At 38.0% G+C, this 20511-nt stretch overlaps 1 protein-coding gene across 1 annotated transcript in view; it reads left to right on the forward strand.

Moving 5' to 3' along the window:
* Positions 1 to 20511, forward strand: part of limk2 (LIM domain kinase 2) — a 59561-nt gene that overhangs the window by 15631 nt on the left and 23419 nt on the right. Inside the window, exons 3-4 of the mRNA XM_062051312.1 lie at positions 5587 to 5722; positions 18086 to 18195. Of these exons, the coding sequence (XP_061907296.1) occupies positions 5587 to 5722; positions 18086 to 18195 (246 nt within the window). The remainder of the gene's footprint in view (positions 1 to 5586; positions 5723 to 18085; positions 18196 to 20511) is intronic.

Consider the following 20511-nt stretch of genomic DNA (forward strand, 5'->3'; position numbering starts at 1 on the left):
AAAATATAAGTTGACATTATCCTATTATCAACAATAGATGTATATATTATTTGGTATAGTGTTTACATTTTGGGCACAAGTGTGAACTCTTGAATTAATTTTTTCTTACAAAAACGTGTGTAAATATATATAAATATATATCGGTTATCGGTATCGATTCAAATTTCCATTATTGTGCAACCTTACCCAAAACGTTTGATCTAAGTCATACAGTTTAAAGACACTTCGACCGAATACTAAGGAAATTTTACGCTGTAATGTTATGTCATTTTATGTTATGTCATTATTGCAGCATTTGGCAAATAGAAAAAATTATTGGTAATCCTAACTAAACTAAAACAGCAGAGGTTTAGTCTTATTTAATTTCAGACCGTGAGAAAAACAGGTTCTGTTTTAATTGTAAATGCAGGGTTAAACCTGTCTTGCAGTAAACGAGGCAAAGGGTCAGCATTACTTTGCTGCAACCAGCAGGGGTGCTGTTCATTCAGTCTTGACCACTTAAAGCTCTAATAATATTTTTACACTTTTATATCTACGAATACATATTTTTCATAGTTGTTTTGTGCTTCTTTCACTTTTTGATGCCGTCTCTTTGGACATATGTGTTTCTCGCTGTAGTACTGAAGCTGAAAAAGAACTTGTCAATTTATTTTTTCAACTGATTTTACGACATCAAAGTTCACTTGGTGCATGAATTCTATGCACTAGACCGAAGCAAATTAAACATGCAGGGGTTTCCTGTGATATGAATAGAAACATAATTCCATCACTCATTAAACTATTAGAGAAAAGTTTTAGCAAACAGCATTTGAAACAGTCCCACTCCCTGAGATAAGGACCGCATGAAAAGGTGAAACGCTCCCTCCCGAAGACGTCAAGGCCACAACTAAAGGTCGTGCTACCTCCACACCATGCTCCAAACAAAAGAATATACTCCAGCCAGGAATGTGGCTTCAAGGAAATCAGGAATGTTTACTTTGCAGTGTTTGTGCAGGCCAGACCATTACATTGTTCATTATAGAACCACCTGAGTTTGTTTTGAACGCCCCTCTGGTTATCATTATGGAGACAAGGACCTTTTTTGGCTCTATCCTCGTGTTGTAGAATACCAACGTAATGGATGATAATTATAGGGTTTTTTTTCTGGAAATTGTCTTCACCTAGGAGGTGTTTTCACTGCACTTCCCTTAGCAGGATTACACAATAACTATCATGGAAGTTTTCACCAATTGTGGTAGTGAAATGTCTCAAAAAAAACAACATCACTTTGACTCTTAGCTGATCATAAATTATTTCGAACAACGTGTTCTTCCCAACTTGAAAGGCTTGTTAAAATCCAGCACCCCAGGTTCTCTAACTTTCATCACTACGAGAGCTACTTTGACAAATGTTTGTGTTTTATTGATCTGACCGGCAACATTTGAGTAGTACTTTATTTACAAAGCAGATCTCCACTCAAACAGTGCGGTCATTATATTTGTTATTTTTTTGGTAATTTGTCATTAAATAAAATCATCATGTCTTATATGAACAGTTAAAAAAGAGTTGACCATTTGGTTAGCTAATTAGAATGCGGTGGTGATATATCTATTGGAGATTTTGGCTTCGAACCTAATGATAAAGGTAAAGTAATGCACTGCAGAGTCCTAGCAGTTATAAATAAATAAATGATAAATGGGTTGTACTTGTATAGCGCTTTTCTACCTTCAAGGTACTCAAAGCGCTTTGACAGTATTTCCACATTTACCCATTCACACACTGATGGCGGGAGCTGCCATGCAAGGCGCTAACCAGCAGCCATCAGAGGCAAAGGGTGAAGTGTCTTGCCCAAGGACACAACGGACGTGACTAGGAAGGTAGAAGGTGGGAATTGAACCCCAGTAACCAGCAACACTCCGATTGCTGGCACAGCCACTCTACCAACTTTGCCACGCCGTCCCTAAAGTTCCTCCACCGTGTTTTATCTACTTCAAAATCACTAAACAATTTACAAATTACAGACCTGTTTCTTTACTGCCACACTTGTTTTAAGTAATTGAAAAATTATTCAACCACAGATTGGACCATGAAATACTCACATAGAATAAATACGCTTCCGTCAGTCTACCCTAGGGCAGCTGTGGCTACAAATATAGCTTACTACCACCTAAGTGTGAATGTGGAGTGAATGAATGATGAGTTCTCACTTCTCTGTGAGCGCTTTGAGTTATTATTGTTATTATTATTATTATTATTATGGATTCTGAACATTTCAACATTGTTGGTATTAATCAAGATAACAGAGTAAATTACCAATGCAATAGCTGATAGACAGTGTACAGCATCAATATTTATGGATTTAAGAAAAGTATTTGACACAATTAATCATAATATTTTAATCAACAAAGTTGAAAGGTATGGCATCAGAAGATTTGTCTTCAACTGGATAAAGAGCTACTTAACTAACAGGAAGCAATTTGTGAAGTTAGATTGACATACATCAACAGAGCTATATGTATCCTGGTGCGTACCACAGGGATCAATACTGGGACCAAAAAATTGTAATCTCTATATAAACGATATTTGTAAAGTAAGATAATATTTAAAGTTAGTATTATTTGCAGACAACCTAACTGCTTTTTGTTCTGAAGAAAACACACAGAAGCTTATACAAATGTTAACAGAAGAAATGAACAAATTAAAAAGATGGTTTGACAAAAACAGACTATCTTTGAATCTCAGTAAAACTAAAAGAATGCTATCCAGTAACAGTAGAAGAGAAAGTCAAACACAAAAATACAAATAGATGGAATAGGCATTTGAAGAGTAAAATAAATATTTTTTTTGAGTAATAGATTATAGAATGAGCGAGAAATCTCATGTAAAAATATACAACATAAAGTAGCAAGAAATATTTCACTAATGAACAAAGCAAAATATGTACTGGACAAAAAAACAATCCTTATTCTTTACTGATTGCTAGTGTTACCTTATCTGAGTTATTGGGCAGAAATATGGGGAAACAACTACAAAAGTAGATTTCATTCACTCACTCTGTTACAAAAAAGGTCAGTTAGAATAATACATAATGTTGGATACAGAAAACATATAAACACTTTATTTATCGAATCCAAAATGGTAAAATTCAAGGACTTGGTGCATTTGCAAACAGCTACAATTATGCACAAAGAAAACTATAACCTGCTCCCCATGAATGTACAACAATTCTTCTCAACAAAAGAGGAGAAATATACCTTAGAGAAAAATCTTAAAACACTTGTATGCACGTGCAACACTTAAAACCTTTAGTATATCAGTATGTGGAAATCAATTGTGGATCGTGGTACCAGAATGCATTGATTTAAACAGTTAAAGTTACATGTATTAGAAGTTGTTTTGAAGTCGAAAGGGGTAGGATTAAATAAGATTTGCTTCTTCCTACTTCTTTTCGGACGTGTTGTAATGAGAAATGGAAATGTGTAAAATGTGATGTAACATGCTGACGACAATGTATACATGTTCGAAATAAACAGAAACTAATCCTCGCCACCATGATTCTTAAAAGTATCATCCTTGTAGGACGAGTAATAAGTTAAAGTTTTTTATTATCACATAATCTACACAGAAGAACTTTAATTATGACCAAGGGCTTATTACGTTTTAACAGAGGTGTAGATAGAACATGTTAAAACAGAAAGTAAGATGATATTAACAGTAAATGAACAAGTAGATTAATAATCCATCCATCCATTTTCTAATGCTTGTCCCTCATAATTTGGACAAAATAATCGGAAATGACACAATATGTTACTGCATACGTCAGCATTCAAATTAAGAGCCTTTGTAGCCTGTTTGCCCACTTGCTACTAAAAGACAAGTTGTCCAGTGTGTTCACTATGTTATTTAATGAAATTTTATTTCAGTGTTCTAAAATTGTTCTATGAGTGCAGTAAGAAACGTATGTTTATTGTATCATAAGATTTTTGTTAAAATAAAGCCAACAGTGACTTTTTATGTGGTCTCCTTTATTTTGAAAAATATCGAAATACATTTTGATACCAGTACCAACACCAGCGTCCGTACTTCTGATTTAGTTCCAATAAAGATCCGCTCTGCTCGCCCGCCCTGCGCAGGGTATCATGGGAGATTTAGTTTACTTCTCAGACCTAAGTACTCCAGGTTCTTGTTTGATATCGTCGCATGCAACGGTGTTATTGTGAAAAAGTTTGAAGCGACAATACCGCGGTATTTACAATACCATTACGTCCCTAGTAAATGAAAATAGAAGTTAGAAGTCCGTGTTTTTAACACAATGTCTTAACGTAAACCTCAGATTTTTTTAAATTCTGTGACAAAGCACCAACTCCATTAGTAATGACGCGAGTCTTAACATAAGAAAAACAAACACTGTCCAGGCTTGCCCATAAGGAGCCACTGCGATCAAAGTAACACTTTGACAGAGGCAGTTGCAAATTCACATGCAATTCAGGATCATTGCTTCTCCTCTTGACTTTCAAAATTAATCCGACTGATCACACAGGCCTTCTGTGGATTCTTACGATTTGCTGCAGCGCAAAAGGAGCAGATTTTTTTCTCCCACATTATTTGTCATAAAACACAGCCACGGACACTTACAGACTCCTTTATCTACTTAATGTGGTGGTTAGTAGCTCTGTTTTAACTTATGCCAAAAAGCTCTTTGATATATCTGGAATCAGTGCCAGCATCAACAAAGCTGGACCAGCTACACCTGCAGCCACATGCATAAGGCTGAACGGAAGGCTGCTGCCAAGAAAGATCCACTTCAAGGGAAGGAAGGAAGGATGCCGAAAAACACTATCAGTTCTAAATCTGACTCATCATGTCACACTGCATGCTTGGAATGGTTGCCTACGATTGGGTTGAACAAATAGAAAGTCAGAGAGAAGTTTACAAATGGTACAAAGGTAGTGAAAAGAGAAGTGCCTTTCACTACTTTAAAACAAATAATTTGAAGAACCCTCTATAGCTATTCCGAGCCTAAACTGCTTCGAAAAGCCTGACTGAAGCCTTTTCTGTTAACTAATCAGAACGGCCTGTCCTTGATTTTACTCTGGCAGCCAAAACCGCTGGCTAGTTTTGTATAACCAGTAAGTCTTGTTCAAGGAACATTCACGGCCTATCTTATCATTTACACCTTATTTTTCTGATGTTTCTACACCTGTCATTAATCGTCAATAAATGTTTGCTTAAATAAAATCATTGGATGGCAACACAGCAGTAGTACCTATCTTGGATTTATACCAGATTACAAAAGATTTACACCTTTGACCAAAAGGTTAATGTCGTGACCCAGATAAGGAAGTGCTCTATAAACAACCCGTTTGTTTCACTGACCTTACTGACCTGAAAGCTCTGTCGCAAAAAAAACTGTAGTTTCCTTTATCAAGGATGACATATTCACTTGCATGCTATAAATCTTTTCAGCATCTCATCAACCAACACTGTGGCAGCAGTTTCTTTCACTTGTTGTTTCATGAACTATTTCCCAACATTGTTTTTTATAACATACTGGACATCTGTCAGATGTGGCTAACAATCTGACTTAACTTGTTTTTGTCCTCCCAGGTGCTCCGTGTGCTGTGACCACCTGACTAACTGGTATTATGAGAAGGACGGCAAGCTGTACTGCCGCAAACACTACTGGGAGAAGTTTGGAGAGCTGTGTCACGGTTGTTCTCTGCTAATGACCGGACCTGCGATGGTAAGTCTGCTACACTCTATGTTTACTTACAGTACATCCAAGCTGGCATCTGCATGAACATACGGTATATAACACGGTGACAATGTGGTGAGCATGCAGGAATCAAGTTTTGGACCTCTCTGTGTGGCGTTTGCAGGTTCTCCCTGTGGTTAAGTTTCCTACTGTAGTTCATAAAAATGAACGTTACGTTATTGGAGACTCTAAAAATTGTCAATAGGTGACTGTCAGTGTGAATGGTTGTTTGAATGTACCGTATGTGCCGTTGTTTTTGATGCCTATTTCTTCCTAGGGTTGCGTGTCAAATTTTTTTAATTCATCCAATATCTTTTGAAAAACTCCTTCGACTTATTGGATTAAATATATTTTTGTTTGGTTGATGAGCAATTATAAATACACAAAAAAGGCATTTAATAATAAAAGACAAAAATAGGTTTGTTCATTAAAGGGGAACTGCACTATGGGAGCCACTCTATTCCGCCCATAAAGTCTTTAAAAAACAACAAAACACCTCCATTGAGGTTTTATATATGGTGCAAGTATATATGTAATGTAGTAACAGGCACTTTAATAATAACATTTTATATTTACGTGTTTTGGTCATTTTAAGCCTATGCTTGCCTATGCATTCATTTCAAAAACACATCACAACGTTTGCTTTTTTTTTTCCCACTTCATCACTGATTATTACTCACTGCAGACTTCATGAGAGCCAACAAACATAATAAAACATCACTTACTGTGCAATGTCTGCTGTCGTTAGAATGCCAACTGCTGGGATGTTCATATATTTCCGATTAGGTGAAAATTTACCATAATCCTTACGAAGAAACAGGGTCGGGGGGGGGGGACAAAGCGTATTTCTGTGTCGTTCTCGCTATTTCCAGGTCCTAAATGGCTGTCAGTGTACCAACTTCTCGAAACACGTCTTCAGAATTTTAGGTGACGTCATTTCTGTGTCCATAGAAATGACCAATCACGGAAGGGAATCCGTTGTCTAAGAATAAAGAAATATCTTGGAAATATTTAAGTGGAAAATGGGAGTGTATATTTTGACAATAAACTACAAAATAATACAAAACAAACTAGTCCCCGCCGGCACTCACGCCACCACTCCCTCTCTTCTATCGCCCACACACTCACTGACGTCACTCACCTCACGGCCACACACATACGCTACTGTCATAACATTTTCTTTCCAATTCATTAATTAGGCAACTAATTTGAAACTGGTGTGGGTGGCTCTATATATACTAGCCCACTGCAGACACATGCAGAAATCAACAAGGAATCGAAAAGTATTAAATCTGTGACAAAAATAATATCCGCTCTGTCTAAACGATACCGTTTGATCAGCTGCTCGTCATCAAAAAAAAACCAACATTGTTCCGTTCCCTGAACGTTCGCGCACGTCTCTCTCGCCTCAGTGCCATCCCCTGCTGGCAACTCCTAACCACTTAAGACACCTCTGAAGGTCTCTTAAATATCGTGGAGAGTAGGAGTGATTCTTAGACTTAAGAACATTGATAAAAAGCTTTTATTCTTAAGTTTGAGAGTAGGACTACATTTCGCAAATTCTCAGGACTTAAGTGTAAAATGGCACTCTAAGAAGCTTGATAAGTACGGCCCCAGGTGCGCTTGTCGTTTGACAACCACACCCCAAATCACGCCCAGCTTTATCATCCATTTTACTCAAAGCATGATTATCACATGCTGAGTTAAGTGAAAGCAAGCTAAAAACATTAAAAAAAAAGAGGCCTATGACAATGCAATTAGAAGGTACAAAATGGAAACGTAGGATCTAGTATTAAGTTAAAAAAAAAATAATTCTGTTAAAGGGAATTTGCACTTTTTTTGGGAATTTTGCCTATTCTGTACACTGCTGCTGGAATTTTAATTTTCCTGAGGGAACTCTCATGAAATAATCAAGTACTATCTATCTATCTATCGTTCACAAACATTATGAAAGACATGACGACGGATTATTTTTTTTAATGCATTGTAAGTATTAAATAAACGTAAATAAAAGTCAGCAGACAGCGGAGCACCACTATTCCGCCCATAAAATCCGATAAATTACCATTCAAAAAGCCCCAACAATACTCAATTTACATTTCGTGACTTGAATTTTAACCAAGTACCGTAATTTCCGGACTATAAGCCGCACCTGACTATAAGCCGCACCAGCTAAATTTAGGGGAAAATACAGATTGCTCCATATATAAGCCGCACCCGACTATAAGCCGCAGGGTTTTGATTTGTAATTACCGTAGTATATAGGGGTTCCTGCTACCACGGAAGGGATTGTCGGGACAGAGATGACTGTTTGGGAACGCAAAGCGTCCCATTTATTAACAATAAATCTTTCAATCATTCAATCAAACTTTCACATCTTTGACATGGCAAACAGCATTCGTGCAGAGTACAAATAATACAACGGTGCAAAGTAATACAAAGTGCTCGCCTGTACGTTATCAAAATAACCAGCCTACCGGTATATGAAAAGTCAGTCTTTAATCATTGTGTCATCGTCTTCCTCCTGCGTACTAAAACCACCGAAATCCTCTTCGTCTGTGTCGGAGAAGAAAAGGCCGTAAATAAGCCGCACCCTTGTATAAGCCGCAGGGACCAGAACGAGGGGAAAAAGTAGCGGCTTATAGTCCGGAAATTACGGTATTAGTGATATTATTTTAGGCCCTAACGCAGACAAACTATTTATAGCGGCACCGTGATTCAGCCCGGTCGCTGTGATCACTTTCGTGTCTCCCTATGTTTACATCATCGACTGATCAGCTGTTTCCTCGCTTCCTTGCTCCCTGTAAGATTATTGTAGATCATAAATCATGCATCTCACCTGGACAGTAGATGGCTGAGGAGATAATCCAATATTTTGGGACACTTTGACTGCCATATAGAACTTGGATCTGGCAAAGACAACACGAAAAGCGCTTGCCCCCCGCCCACCCCGTTTCTTTGGGAGGATTATGAGACATTTTTCATCTAAATGGGAATATATGAACATCCCAGCAGTCGGCATCCTTATGACAGCAGATCTTGTATCATACTTTGTAAAGATTTATTATGTTGGTTGGCTCTCGTGAAGTCTGGAGTGAGTAATAATCAGTGATGAAGCAAACGTTGTGATGCGTTTTTCAAATAATACGCTGCGTATGATTAAAATTATCAAAATACGTAAATGTTTTTATAAATGTTCCCATTACTATATGGTGTTTGGACGTTTTTTAGGGGCGCTCATAGGCTCAAATGTAAGCAGACTTTGATCTAATGTATTAAATATTTAGAATACATTTTTAAAAATACATCCATCATAATGTCTTTCATAAGGATTGTGAACGATAGGCAAAGTCACTGGATATGGCTGAAAGCAACACAGCGATTCAGTCATGCTAAAAAAGAAAAACATTTAATTGGATTTGTTTGTATTAGTGGTGTGGTGGATAAGAAGTCCCTTTGCTTTTTTTGCTGGTGATTTTTGTGTTTTGCTGTACAAGTATGTGTTGAGACCAATGTTCTGGCCTTCAATCGCCAACTCTGCCACCATCAAACAAGTGCCAACAATTTCCCCCTCTAATTAGATGATACCAGAACGCCCACAGAGCGTGTCAAAGCACTCTGTGTTCCAGTTTCTCCCCTCTACTTCGGATGAACGCTAACATGCATTTAAAAGCAGAAGAGTGTGTGCTTTTTGTGGTGATTACGTTTACAGACCGGTGATACTTTTACATAGGATGGCGCTGAACATGGCAGCCGTCAAACCCATTTGCAAACTAGTTCCACCCCCCCAACCCCCTTGAGGCCTCATAATGCACAAAAGGTCTCCACAGTTGACCTACTCAAGTACACAGAGGAGCCAGTTTTGGGGCCCACATCATGTTCAGTCCCATACAGTGAGGTGGCAGGGTTGATTTGACCACAGGCAGGATTATCATGTAACAGTTTTTTTCGCTGCTTGCAAGCTATCCAAAGAAAGTTAACTCTGAATTTACTCATTTTCTACCGCTTATCCTATTTACGGTATTCACAGTACACGTGTACACAAACAACCATACATTTACATTCGCACCTATACATCATTTACAGTAGATCATTCCATTACCTAACATGCATGTTTTGGAAATGTTTAGGATATTGGAGGAAACCCCTACAAGCTCGGGGAAAACATGCAAGCTGCACTTAGCTGCAAGCTGTCCACAACTAACCAGAAACTTCTTGGTTGTGAGGCAAACACGTTAACATGCTGCCACTGGGTTTATTCACTCAGCTGCAAAGGGTAGAAGGCATTGATTAGGGTATATCAGGGGTTTTGTGTATTGTAATATTTCAACACAAACATTCATTCATAGTCCCAAGTTACCATGTTATTTTTCTAACATAAAGCTAGAATTAAATGTTTTAGTTTTTTCTGAGTTTTTGGTGTTGTATGATCATCCTGCTTTATCAGCCAGACTTCACTGAAAGACCATCTTTGCTCTATATATGCCAAATGTGTTTGTCTTGCTGGAGTTACAAATAGAGGTGTTGGATGTCATTACAGTATACTCACATGTTGCTGACATCATTGTCATCCCTCCTCTGCAGCAAAGAGTCATTTCCAAACACTGACTCACCGCTGTTCTAATTACTGTAGTTTGTAAGTGTTGTTTTAAATAGACTGACAAAAACCAGCACACAAAAGCTATGGATAGAAAATAACCTTGAAATGACCTGACCTGCCCCCATCTTTCCTCCTTAGACTTGTGCAGTACTTCATCCTCCCCTCTTCACCATGAGACAATTAATGATGGGGGACTGATAACAAAATGTTAATACTCTGATATCAAGGTCTCTGCTGCTGGTGTAATGTCATATTACAGCAGAAAGGCTATCTAATCTATCTTTCAAAACTAATATATCTGTCATTTCTGCTATTATATGTTCATAACTACCGTACTAGGGCTGTGAAGCTTTGGGTGTCCCACAATTCAATTCAATATTGATTCTTGGGGGTCACGATTCGATTCAAAATCGATTTTTTTTTTCAATTCAACACGATTCTCGAGTCAAAAACGATTTTTCCCGATTCAAAAGGATTCTCTATTCATTCAATACATAGGATTTCAGCAGGATCTACCCTAGTCTGCTGACATGCAAGCAGAGTAGTACCGTAGATTTTTGTAAAAAGCTTTTATAATTGTAAAGGACAATGTTTTATCAACTGATTGCAATAATGTAAATTTGTTTTAACTATTAAATGAACCAAAAATATGACTTATTTTATCTTTGTGAAAATATTGGACAGCTAATGAGATGCAATGCAAGTGTAAGCCACTGTGACACTATTGTTCTTTTTTTTTATTTTTTATTAATGTCTAATGATAATGTCAATGAGGGATTTTTAATCACGGCTAAGTTGAAATTGTAACTAATATTGATACGGTTGTTGATATTATTCATTTTTGTTTCACTACTTTTGGTTTGTTCTGTGTTGTGTTTGTGTCTCCTCTCAATTGCTCTGTTTATTGCAGTTCTGAGTGTTGCTGGGTCGGGTTTGGTTTTGGAATTGGATTGCATTGTTATGGTATTGCTGTGTATTATTTGTTGGATTGATTGATTTAAAAAAATAATAATGATTTAAATAAATAAATAAAATAAAAAAATCAATTTTTTTAAAAATGAGAATCGATTCTGAATCGTACAACGTGAGAATCGCGATTCGAATTCGAATCGATTTTTTCCCACACCCCTAATAACTACATTATGTAATATAGTTTTGAAAGGGCTACAGAATCTTGATTTTATCAGGAACACCTTCTTCTGCATTTTATAGAAGATTTGTAATATTTTGCTTATTCAGATTGAATTGTTTATAGTAATGCATAGCAGCGTGACAGGATTGAAACGTGACAATATTGCTTGTTAGGAGCCGTATCTGTATCATCTGCACAATGCAGTCATATTTTTTTTTTAAACAGTCAGAAGCATATCCATCTAGCCCAGTGGTTCTTAACCTTGTTGGAGGTAACGAACCCCACCAGTTACATATGCGAATTCACCGAACCCTTCTTTAGTGAAAAATATAATGTTGTTGTTTTTCAAATTCAAGACAAATTATATGTTATTTTCCTGGTGCACAAAATGAACCGTGCATGAACCACAACAAATTACGCACCTGCAAATCAGATGGAAAATTAGAGGGAACATTGTTTGGGGGCATCCATAATACGCCGATAGGGAGAAGTTTTTATTCACACAATGAGTCGGGTGTGTTTTGACCTCCTGAAGCCGACTCACCAAACCCCTAGGGTTCGATCGAACCCAGGTTAAGAACCACTGATCTAGCCGAACGCAAAGTATTGGAGCCGCACATTAACAAACCAAAAGCTAGCAAACACAGCTCGCCTTGGTGTTCTCCGTGCCATCTAACAAGGCCAAGTCCGCTTATTATAAGCCACTTTTGGCCTGTTTGCTTCTAAAGACCCCGATTGCGTTTTTTTGGGGTCTTGTTTCTGAACGTGTGGTTGCTTATTTGGGCTTGCTTTTCTGTCCCCCCAATAGAGCAAAACCCCACTGCGCCGGTGGGTAGTTTGTCCTTCCAACACAATGTTTTCTGGTTATCTTGCCCCCGGTCAACTTAGCACACACACATTCACACAAATGACGCATTTGGAATTACGCCAGAGCCCAGACTAGAAACAAGGGCTGGGGGTTAGTGTCAGTAAGTGGAGAAGCATAGTAAAATGAGGTCAGAGTTTTAGTAAACAATAAAGACCAGTCAACGTATATAGGCCAGAAAGTTACATTTGTCTGCTGGCTAAGCATCCTTAAATGAGTGCTGTCGAACAATTAATCTTTTAGTCAAATAATCACACTTTTGACTTTTGTTTAATCGTAATTAATCACAGTTAATTAATTGCTTGTAAAATACCCTAATATACTGACATTAATGCAATTTTATTGTCAGGCTATCATACAGAAATTTGATAGAAATGTTGCACTTGAATGCATGTCATTTATTTGCTCAAAACTTGGTAACAGTACAGTATGAAGACAAACCAACTTTTATCATCTTGCAACTATCATATTAGACTATCATCTTAAAGTTAGCATCATAACTCCTCCTCTGTTTGCCAATTTGCTACAGTATACTACTACACAACAATTTAATTGATTTACGTGGACCCCGACTTAAACAAGTTGAAAAACTTATTCGGGTGTTACCATTTAGTGGTCAATTGTACGGAATATGTACTGTACTGTGCAATCTACTAATAAAAGTTTCAATCAATCAATCAATATAATGTGCACAATACAAGGTATATGCAATTTACCATTGTTTTCTCTAAAGTTCCAACAGGGTGTATTGTGAAGCGAAATTTGCCACCCAGCACACCAATCCGAGTCTTGTCCCTCATCTTTGCACTGACATATGCGTTGACCTGATCACAGACCGTACAGCAACCAGCACTGCCTTTTCTGCGGTTGAGTTAAAGGAGCATGTGTGGTAAAAATACATTTCGGGGTTATCTGCATTTATACATGATTTAAAGTAATATTATTTTGTAAATAATCACATGCGTTAACTTTGATAGTCTAGTCTTTAATGTGATTCTATTTTGTATACATCTATTTCTATGTAACAAACCAAAGTATGTTTTTTGAGTTGATTGAATTGGTAGCATATTTATTTAGATCCCAATCCCATTACTTTGTCAGAGTTTTAGCGTTGGTATTGGCAATCCCTACCTGTTTTAATTGGTAACCTATCAGTAAAATCATTTGATGTCCCTTCACTAGAGACAACCTAGATTCATCAGGACATGTGATCTAATTTAACTAAAACCTTGCTTATCAATGTTATAAGCCTCAGAAGTTCAATTGTTGACTCCTCCAGCTATTCAGTTCAAAGGCTCAAGTGGTCTCAGTTCATTCATCGGTCAATGTTTCCTCCGAGAAGAGAATGATTAACCATTATCCTATTATCTAGATTTTAATGACGTCTTGGCAACCCCCAATTTTAGTTGTTTCAGCAATAAAACCTAACCAACCAAATGTTTAGTTTTTTCGATAATTTAGCCCTTCTGAAATCAAGTAACTTATTTTCCAAAACCACGGGATATATCTGCACACACGGTTTGAATGAAAAATAAATGAAATGAAAAGCTTCTCTCCATCATGCATGTTGAAACTAGGGATGTTTCGGTCAAAGTTTTATGCTGCCGGTTCCGATGCCTGTCTTCCATGAGTGAAATTGACCGATACCAATACTGATCACATGTATTAACTCACTTATATTCAATATATTTATGGTGAGTGCTATTAACAATGTAACAATATCAGCACAATATATAAACTACAGTAAATCCGTATTTTCTAGTTATGTAAAAAAAAAATTATTACAATAACGTCAATAATGCTCAATACCTAAATGAAAGTAAAAACTACAGTCTACTACTCATTTAAATCCTTTTGTTTTTGCCCTCAAAGTCCTCCTTATTTCCTGAATTTTTATACCGCTACATTAAAATACAAATAATTAGGGATGTCAATTTTTTTATTCAGATTAATCATATTTTGAAATTTGTATTATTCATGATTAATGACAGGTTATTAATCACTTGCAAAAGTAAAATTTGCTTTAGAAAAGACCCCAATATTTGTACACAAATGCAATGTTATTGTCAGAATGTCATCCAGGAAAGTTTTAAATGTTTTCTTTGAAAGCATGTCATCTGTTGGCACAAAACTTGGTAACTGTTTTATCCAAAATTCTTCCAGGCTGTATTATGGAGTGAAATTTGCCAGTGAGAACACTAGTTGGGGTTCCTCACAATTTTTTATACTGACGTATGCATTGATCTGATCACTGACCTGTTAGGGCAGGGGTCAGCAACCCAAAATGTGGAAAGAGCCATATTGGACCAAAAATACAAAAAACGAATCCGTCTGGAGCCGCAAAAAATGACAAGCCGTATGCAAGTCTTATAATGAAGGCAACACATGACGTAAGTGTTTATATAAGCTATAATAGCCTACTATCAAAATGACTATTTGTCGTAGGCTGAAGCAAATCTTCGTTGACAGAAATGTTTAAATGTAATATTTATTCTACGCATTTTTACAACATTAGAAACTATTAGTAAATCAGAAGCTACTCAGAAGGTGAGATAACTCCTGGAAATTACTGGCTTTTAATGGCTAAAGGTATAGATGTGTGTGTCCAAGTTAAAGGCCTACTGAAATGAAATTTTTTTATATAAACGGGGATAGCAGATCCATTCTATGTGTTATACTTGATCATTTCGCGATATTGCCATATTTTTGCTGAAAGGATTTAGTAGAGAACAACGACGATAAAGATCGCAACTTTTGGTATCTGATTAAAAAAAGCCTTGTCCCTACCGGAAGTAGCGTGACGTAGTCAATTGAAAGGCTCCTCACATTTTCCTATTGTTTTCAACGCAGCTAGAGCGATTCGGACCGAGAAAGCGACGATTACCCCATTAATTTGAGCGAGGATGAAAGATTCGTGGATGAGGAACGTTTGAGTGAAGTACTAGAATGCAGTACAAGACATATCTTTTTTCGCTCTGACCGTAACTTAGGTACAAGCTGGCTCATTGGATTCCACACTCTCTCCTTTTTCTATTGTGGATCACGGATTTGTATTTTAAACCACCTCGGATACTATATCCTCTTGAAAATCAGAGTCGAGAACGTGAAATGGGCATTCACAGTGACTTTTATCTCCACGACAATACATCGACGAAACACTTTAGCTACGGAGCTAACGTGATAGCATTGTGCTTAACTGCATATAGAAACAAAATAAATAAATCCCTGACTGGAAGGATAGACAGAAGATCAACAATACTATTAAACCAGGGACATGTAAATACACGGTTAATGCTTTCCAGCCTGGCGAAGGTTAACAATGCTGTTGCTAACGACGCTATTGAAGCTAACTTAGCAACCAGACATCACAGAGCTATGCTAAAAACATTAGCTATCCACCTACGCCAGACAGCCCTCATCTGCTCATCAACACCCGTGCTCACCTGCGTTCCAGCGATCGACGGTGCGACGAAGGACTTCACCCGATCACAGATGCGGTCGGCGAGACGGAGGAAGTTAAGGTGAGTTCGCCGGCTAACGCGTCTGCTATCCATCTCTGTCTTCCTGGTTGTGTTGCTGTAGTCCGGCGCTAATACACCGATCCCACCTACAACTTTCTTCTTTGCAGTCTCCATTGTTCATTAAACAAATTGCAAAAGATTCACCAACACAGATGTCCAGAATACTGTGGAATTTTGAAATGAAAACAGAGCTTTTTTGTATTGTATTCAATGGGGTACCAATACTTACGCATCAACTGATTCTGTCACGCGCATACGTCATCATATCTAGACGTTTTCAACCGGAAGTGTGGCGGGAAATTTAAAATTGCAATTTATAAGTTAACCCGGCCGTATTGGCATGTGTTGCAATGTTAAGATTTCATCATTGATAAATAAACTATCAGACTGCGTGGTCGGTAGTAGTGGGTTTCAGTAGGCTTTTAAAGAAAACGGCTGACTGTCTTCTTTTAATAGATTTATTACGATCTTTGGCAGGCTAGGTAATTTTTGCTGTGGTCTGGAACAACATGGCACACAACTATCAGAAATGCCGCCAATATCACATACAGATAATGTGTCATGAGACATGCAAAACTAAATTTTATACAAAGAGAATAAAATTAAAGGACATCACATATACCTACAAATGAGGCATAATGATGCAATATGTACATACAGCTAGCCTCAATAGCATGTTACCATTGATTAGCTTGCAGTCATGCACTGACCAAATAGGCCTGATTAGCACTCCCAACAAGTCAATAACATCAACAAAGCGTACTTTTGTGCATTCACACACAGCATAAACCGTTTGGTGGACAAAAAAAGACAAAGAAGGAGTGGGAGATTTTACATGTAAACAAACGGTTGCGTCACAGTCCACACTATAGTGAGTTCAAGAACCGCCAAAATTAGTAGGACAAAACGATGTTAACCAAATACTGTCATCAGTGAAGCATACACACAAACATTAAACAGTGGGCTTTCTAACAATTGTGAAGGTTTGTGTCATGTTTGTCCTCAAACAAAAAACATACTAAAACAAAAAAATTATTTTTTCCCCCATCTTTTTCCATTTTCAATCCTTTTTTAAAAATGCTACAGGGACCCACTAGGGTGGCACTAAAGAGCCACATGCGGCTCGAGGGCCGCGGGTTGCTGAGCCCTGTGTTAGAGTAAAAGAGCTTGCTCGGTCAAAATAAATTGCATGATTAATCTAAGTGTGTTCATGGTTAATGCGATATGCAATTTTGTGATTAGTCACACGAGTTAACTCGTTAATTTTGACAGACCTAATTATAAGAAAAAATAAATAAAAATCGAGACTTCTCGAATCACTTATTTCTTGTGTTTTAAGATAGCGTAGTGATTTGAATAGAATGTTTGCTCCTGGCTTGCTCTTACTGTGTGTAGCATGTTCAACTTAATTCTCCAGTGATAAGGGCACTTGATAATGAACTAAGCTGCTAACCGCCTCTGTCAGTTGAGTGACCAAAAATAAATAAAGTCAGAGGTGATGGGCTTGAAAAGGATTAATCAGCAGGTGCCGGTCAAATACTTTTTCACAAAAATCAGCCGGTACTGATTGGTGGCCGATCGATTGCCACATCCCTCGTTAAAACAATGTATTGATTATTTTTCCATTGGTAAATTCAGGTAGTGACTCTCATGTTGAGGTTGTTAAACACACTTGAAGTGTGTTTTAAGTTCCACCCATCAATTATTAATAGATTGCTGTGCGGTTAGTCTTTTGAGATCATTTTCTTTATGCACAATTACGCGTGACTTTTTCCCCCCATGCCGTTTCTGTATTTTTCCTTAAGCTCAAATGCAGGTGCCTCCCATACCATGGCAGATGGGCAGATCCATTTTTTATAATCAGACATGAAAGCAGTACTTTTGAAAAGTGTGCAACTTCGTGATGACGATGACGATCATTCTTTGGAAGTGAACACTGGACAGACGCATTAGTTCATCTCGCATGAGAGAGCAAAGCAGCCCTGCCAAAAATACATCAAAGTGAACAAAAGGGCAGCATGTGACTGATGGCTTTCAGGTGGTTGAAAAGTAGACAGCGTGGAGGTGACATCATAGCAGATTCCAGACTGGCTATGATTGAAGCAGGTGTTGCTCCTGTGTCAGAGCTGATGGCGGGGGGAGGGAAGCTAGCAACACGCAAAGAAACACCCCTCCTTCGTTAAGTCAGGGGGAAAAACACAGTACTCAAAAAAAATTGTCTGTGTGGTTTCAGGTGGCCGGTGAGCACAAGTATCACCCCGAGTGCTTTGTGTGTCTCAGTTGCAAGGTGGTGATTGAGGACAGAGATACTTACGCCTTAGTAGAGCGCTCCAAACTTTACTGGTAAGTCACACTGCATTTTACTGAGAGGGCTTTTCTAGTATTTGGGTTTGGCTCATTAAGCTAAATAAGAGGGTCAAAATATTAGAAACACATCTCGACATGATGTATACCATGCATACTGTAAATTCTGGACTATAAGACACTACTTTTTCCTAAGCTTTGAGCCCTGCGGCTTATAAAACGGTGGCAATAAATTTAACAAATAGTTATTGTTTGTGCAACAGACACTGAAAAGGTGTGTTATTTTTGGTGCTATGGCGCCATCTTTTGCACGAGTTCGCTCACTGCAGGTGCTGCAGGTTGAACCTCTACAGTATTTTCTTCTGTTTAGTGCTTTCAACCGTAAATACAAGTGCCGTTCTGTCTTCTAATTGTCCATAGCGTTTCTACAAGTATGGTTACTTCATTCATCACTCCAAGCAACGCTTGTAAGTTTTACAATATAACTAAAAAAATTCATACTTACTAAAGCGTCCCATGTGTGATGTCTATAGGAGTGTTTTCATGCATATGTGTGCATGCTAACCTTATGTAATAAAGCTAGCGTCGTTAGCATTAGCTAATATGCTAAAACATTTACAAGTGTCTATGTTAGTGTTACTAACTTACAACGGCATTCTTTTTGTGTTGTTTTAGTTTCACAAATTCCTCAGTAAAGTCACCAAAACGTCACTGTGGAGTTAGTTTCCAAAGCTAGTGGGTCCATGACAATGACTTCGTTTTTGTTTGATCAGCCGTTTTACTGCCGTGTTACAGACACCATTTGCAAACAATTTAGGTATGTAAATGAACTTTTACAAAATCTTTCTGCATATCACTAATTTCACAACGTATACCGAATTTTTCGGACTATAAGTCGCAGTTTTTTTCATAGTTTGGCCGGAGGTGCGACTTATACTCAGGAGAGACTTATAGTCCGAAAAATACGGTATATCTGCGACTTATAGTCTGGTGCAGTTTATATGTGAAATGTTATTTATTACTAAAATTTAATGGGTGCGGCTTATATGCAGGTGCGCTCTATAGTCCGGAAAATACGGTAATTATACTTGCCAACCTTGAGACCTCCAAATTCGGGAGATTGGGGGGGGGGGTTTGAGGTGGTCGGCGTGGGCGGGGCCAGGGGGCGGGGATAAGGGGGGAGGAGTATATTTATAGCTAGAATTCGCTGAAATTCAAGTATGTCATGTATATATATATATATATATATATATATATATATATATATATATATATATATATATATATTAGGGCTGTCAAATGATTAAAATTTTTAATCAGATTAATCACAGCTTAAAAATTAATTAATCATGATTAATCACCATTCGAACTATGTCCAAAATATGCCATTAACTGTATATTTTTGTGGGAATTGAAAGATAAATGACAGAAGACATGTGCATTTAACATATGTATGCATGTTTATTTTAATAACATCCTGTTTTTTACAATGACATTTCCTCGTCAAAATAGGAAAACAAAATAGGATGGCGTCTCTTATTTAAATGAAACTGAAATAGTAAAACAAAATAGGATGGTGTCTCCTTCTGTAACACACTAGCCATCTTGGCCATTTCTCTTCAACAAAGGAAAAACAAAGAGATTTCTCTTTTTTATCAAACCAAAAGAACATGGCCTACACAATTACATGTGGCCCGCTTCTCTATTCATCCTTTAGCCAGTTACTGAGGCAAACCAATTTGTCCACATTTTCTGAGAGTAAAGCTGACCGCTTCTTTTGCACAATGTGACCGGCAAGTGAGAAGAGTCTTTCACAGGGAACTGAGGATGCAGGAGTGGCTAGATATTTCCGAGCCAACGGAGCCAGCTTGTCATGGGCTCCTGCATGAGATGACCACCACTGCAAGGGACAGTCCGTCATTTCAATGGTGGGCTCTGCTCTGTACCTGTGTAAGGCTCTGTCAGGCTGTACCTCTTCATCTGATTCTGAATCTGAGCCCAGCTGTAGAAGAAGGTTCATTTTCTTCTTGGGTGGCCCATCTTCAGTAGTGTGTGAAGGTCTTCCAGGTGATTCACGCAGAAGGCCTCCAAGTTTGGTCCACACCTCCTCTCTGTCTGCCTTGGGCACACTTTTCAAGTCCTTAAAACGTGGGTCCAGTGCGGTTGCAATCTTGAGCCATGCATTGTTGGTGTGTTCTTGGCGGGAGCCTAGGTCGTCTTTGAATTTGGTCTTAAATCTAATCATGTATGCAGGGTCCTCATCAGAAGTTTCCATTACACGGTGTAAGTGGCAGAGGGCAGGTAGTACCACTGAGCAGGAGACGTAGGCCTCCCCACCCAGGATCTGAGTCACAT

The sequence above is a fragment of the Entelurus aequoreus genome, linkage group LG06, assembly GCF_033978785.1.
Source record: "Entelurus aequoreus isolate RoL-2023_Sb linkage group LG06, RoL_Eaeq_v1.1, whole genome shotgun sequence".
In the NCBI taxonomy this organism is placed as follows: domain Eukaryota; kingdom Metazoa; phylum Chordata; class Actinopteri; order Syngnathiformes; family Syngnathidae; genus Entelurus; species Entelurus aequoreus.